The sequence below is a fragment of the Charadrius vociferus genome, unplaced genomic scaffold (genome assembly GCF_000708025.1).
Source record: "Charadrius vociferus isolate BGI_N301 unplaced genomic scaffold, ASM70802v2 scaffold1039, whole genome shotgun sequence".
Taxonomy (NCBI): domain Eukaryota; kingdom Metazoa; phylum Chordata; class Aves; order Charadriiformes; family Charadriidae; genus Charadrius; species Charadrius vociferus.
The window spans coordinates 106,553-110,088 of record NW_009650167.1 but is presented as its reverse complement, the minus strand read 5'-3'; the positions used below and the strand labels follow the sequence as shown (position 1 = coordinate 110,088).

The 3,536-nt window shown below is 58.1% G+C and overlaps 1 protein-coding gene across 1 annotated transcript in view; it reads right to left on the bottom strand.

The window, feature by feature from the left end:
• Positions 1-3,536, bottom strand: part of LOC104293002 (ras-related and estrogen-regulated growth inhibitor-like) — a 16,494-nt gene that overhangs the window by 1,507 nt on the left and 11,451 nt on the right. Inside the window, exon 4 of the mRNA XM_009892437.1 lies at positions 1,196-1,252. Within this exon, the coding sequence (XP_009890739.1) occupies positions 1,196-1,252 (57 nt within the window). The remainder of the gene's footprint in view (positions 1-1,195; positions 1,253-3,536) is intronic.

The following is a 3,536-nucleotide window of genomic DNA, read 5'->3' as shown; positions in this document are numbered from 1 at the left end:
GGGGCCACAACCCAACCGCCCGGCCGCCGATCAAAGGGCGACGGCGACCGGAGCGTCGGAGCAAAAAGAACTCCCGGAGCGATGCTCCTGCGAAGGGAGAGGGGCTCAGCGGGGGTAAGAAGAGCTGCGTTTGTTTGGAGACCCCACTCGTGCTCCTGACCCAGCTGGCGCTGAACCCCTACTCCAGGGCGGGGGGGGGCGACTCCGTTCTAACCCAAAAAAGCGGCTGCGAGGCGGCATCGGGGCAGCTCTTCCAGCACAAAACCCGCTTTGAGCGTCACTAATACAATACCGTGGCCCCGGGCGCAGCGTGCTCGACGGGACGCAGTGCTCCGGGCAGACGGAGCTCCGCGGTCGCGCCGGGGTGTGTGTGCCACCATGTGACGGGGCAGAAACCCGCTTGGCTTTGCTGTCTACGGGACAAAGCAGGCACCTTCCCCCTCCTCCGGCACGGGGAAGCACAGGGACACTCACCGCACGGGCTCTGTGTTTTATCGCATCGGCCCAAGACGGAGAAGAAGCAGCGGGCAGGGAGGAAAACCGAACTGCACGCCGGGGGGGGAAATGCATCGCTCAGCATACCGAGCGGGGAGCGGGGATGTAAAGCACAGACGGGACGATGGCGGGGCTGTTTCTCAGACCAAACCTTTCCCCCCCATCCCCTGTGAACCAGCTGGGTTACAGCAACACAGCCTTCCCAAATTCGCCAGCCCGGCGGGTGACAGCAGGGGTTGGGCAGGAGGATGCACAGCCAGCAACCAACCCGTCATTTGTGGGACGCTTTGGCAGGGAGGGGACTTCAGTGCCCAAAAAAACTCAAACCCAAATGCAAAAAAAAACCCCCACCCCACAAGACAGGAAAGCACTCGCCAGTGCTCCCGCGGCTCAGACACCTCCTGCCCCTCAAAAGCCACCTCCCGGCAGGAGGGTGACTCAGCCCGTCCTGCGACGCCGGCGGCTCCCAACGCGTTTGCCTTAGCAAAAGAAGAGAAGAGGAAAAAGGGACACACAAGATCCAGGGGGGTGCCACGACGGCCGGCGGCTCCGACCGCTGCCAGCCTGGCCGAGGAGGAGGAGGAGGAGGAGGAACACGGTGAGTTGGGAGCAGAGTCGGCTCTGGCAGCAGCGGCGCCGGATGCGCCGGAGTCTCCAGGCTGAGCCAGTGGCAGCAGGGAGAGCAAGGAGCAGAACCTACCTAGGGTCGGGTCGTAGTCGCCGATGAATCTCCTGGTGATGAACCTTACGGTCAATGCTGTAAAAAAAAACAACAGGAGAAACCCGGTTACGGTTGTGAGATCAAACTGCAGCGAAGCATCGGCTGCCTGAGGCAGGAGGGACGGAGCGCGGAGCTGCCGCAGCCGCACGGGAAAGCGCCCGTGTGGGCACCAGGAGAAGACATCCCAGCGGCGACGCTGCCAGGGCAGCCCCGTGAGGACCAGGCTACGGCAGGGCTGGGAAGAGTGTCTCCAAAGGCGCCCAAAGAGTCCATGTCCCTGCCGCACGCTGCCCGGGGCCGCCCTGTGCTGACCAGAGCAGACCACGATAAAGCAGCAAATCGCCAGATCTGGGCGGCAGCAGGTGGGGGCGACGCCGCCTGGGAAAGGATGAGGGATCCCCAGGCGGATGCCTCGCACCAAGGTTGTTACAAACCCTCTTTTCTGCCCCGAAAGTCCCATGCAGGCTGTCCTCTGCCTTGCTTCCCCCCGTGGACAACGCGGGAAAAGGCGTACAACCAGGCTGGCGGCTCACACCTCCTCTCTCCCACACAGCCTGAGGCGCTGCCAGAGCTCCCGGACACCGGGCATCGCAAAATAACCTCGCTGCAGCCCCAGGGAAAGCCTGGGTGGTTTTCGCCGAGGACCAAACTCCACTGTGCGATGGGACACCCATTCGCCCGCGTTTCGGCAGGCGAAGCCTGTTCCAGGGTTTACTATCCTCAGAGTAAAGAACTTCTTCCTAATATCTAATCTGAATTTATCCTCTTTCGCTTTAAATTCATTACCCCTCAACCGGTCACTACACTCCCTGATAAAGAGTCCCTCCCCATCTTTCCTGTAGGCCCCCTTTAGGTACTGGAAGGCTGCTATAAGGTCTCCCCGGAGCCGCCTTTTCTCCAGGCTGAACAACCCCAACCCTTTCAGCCTGTCATCAGAGCAGAGGTGCTCCAGCCTTCTGATCACCTTCATGACCTTCCTCTGGACCCTCTCCAACAGGTCCATGTCCTTCTTATGTTGGGCACTCCAGAGCTGGATGCAGTACTCCAGGTGGGGTCTCACCAGAGCAGAATAGGGGGGGAGAATCACCTCCCTGGACCTGCTGGCCATGCTGCTTTGGGTGCAGCCCAGGATGTGGTTGGCTTTCTGGGCTGCAGTCGCACATTGCAGGCTCACATTGAGCTTCTCATCCACTAACACTCCCAAGTCCTTCTCCTCAGGGCTGCTCTCAATCTGTTCTCTGCCCATCCCTGCTTGGGATTGCCCCAACCCAGGTGTAGGGCCTTGCACTTGGCCTTGTTGAACTTTGTGGTTTGCATAGGCCCACCTTTCAAACCTGTCCAGGCCCCTCTGGATGGAATCCCTTCCCTCCAGCGTGTCAACTGCTCCACACAGTTTAGTGGTGTTGGCAAACTCGCTGAGAGTGCACTCAATCCCACTGTCCATGTCACCAACAAAGATGTTAAACAGCACCAGTCCCAGTACTGACCCCTGAGGAACACCACTCGTGTTTGCTTTATGTTACAGGGTTTGCTTCATGCTTTTGTCATGATAACTGTTGGCACACTTCAGCAGCTATTTCAAGAAAGAGGTGGAATACTCACCTTGAAGAGATTTATAGCATGATGTGGTCAGGGGTGCTAAGGCCCAATTTGTGTTACACTGCCAGAATGTCACTTCCTTTCTGATATTTGGATACACAGCATTGTATTCCTGACTGCCTGGGCTCATGATCTGTGGAGAAATCTGTGTTTTATGTAATGAACTTGTCCACAAGTAAAAATTCTTCTCCTTATTCTTCTTATTATATACAGTACCCACCAAACTATTGCTTTGGTATGTTACATCATAATTTGGCACAGAACTAGACTGCCAAATTTGGGGTGGGCGAGCTCCCCGGGTGCTGCAAAAAAAAAATAATAATAACAACCAACAAGAGAGATTCCTGGTGTTTTTTCCGGAAGGGGCAGCAAAAGCTTTGCCGTTGCGTGAGGTCTCCGGAGGGGTATTTCCAGGAGTGGGGACAGCAGACGGGGCTGAGGCTCAGATGGCGAATGGCCACGAACCAGAAACGGGGGGTGAAAAAGCAGCAGCTTTCCCAGGAATGAAGTGATTTGGAGGTGCCAGACCCCGTGCCGGTTGGAATGGGGTGGGGAGGCTGCCAGAGCTCACCCCTCGCTCCTGCCAACGGAGCACCCAGCTTTGCTAAAACGTCCCCGATGGGGCCAAAGGGCCACAAAACGGCGTCTGTCCCTGCCCCGTCTGTGCTGGGTGTTATCAGGGTCTCCGGCCCCAGAGCCTCCCCCGGCTCCGCAGCCTCCC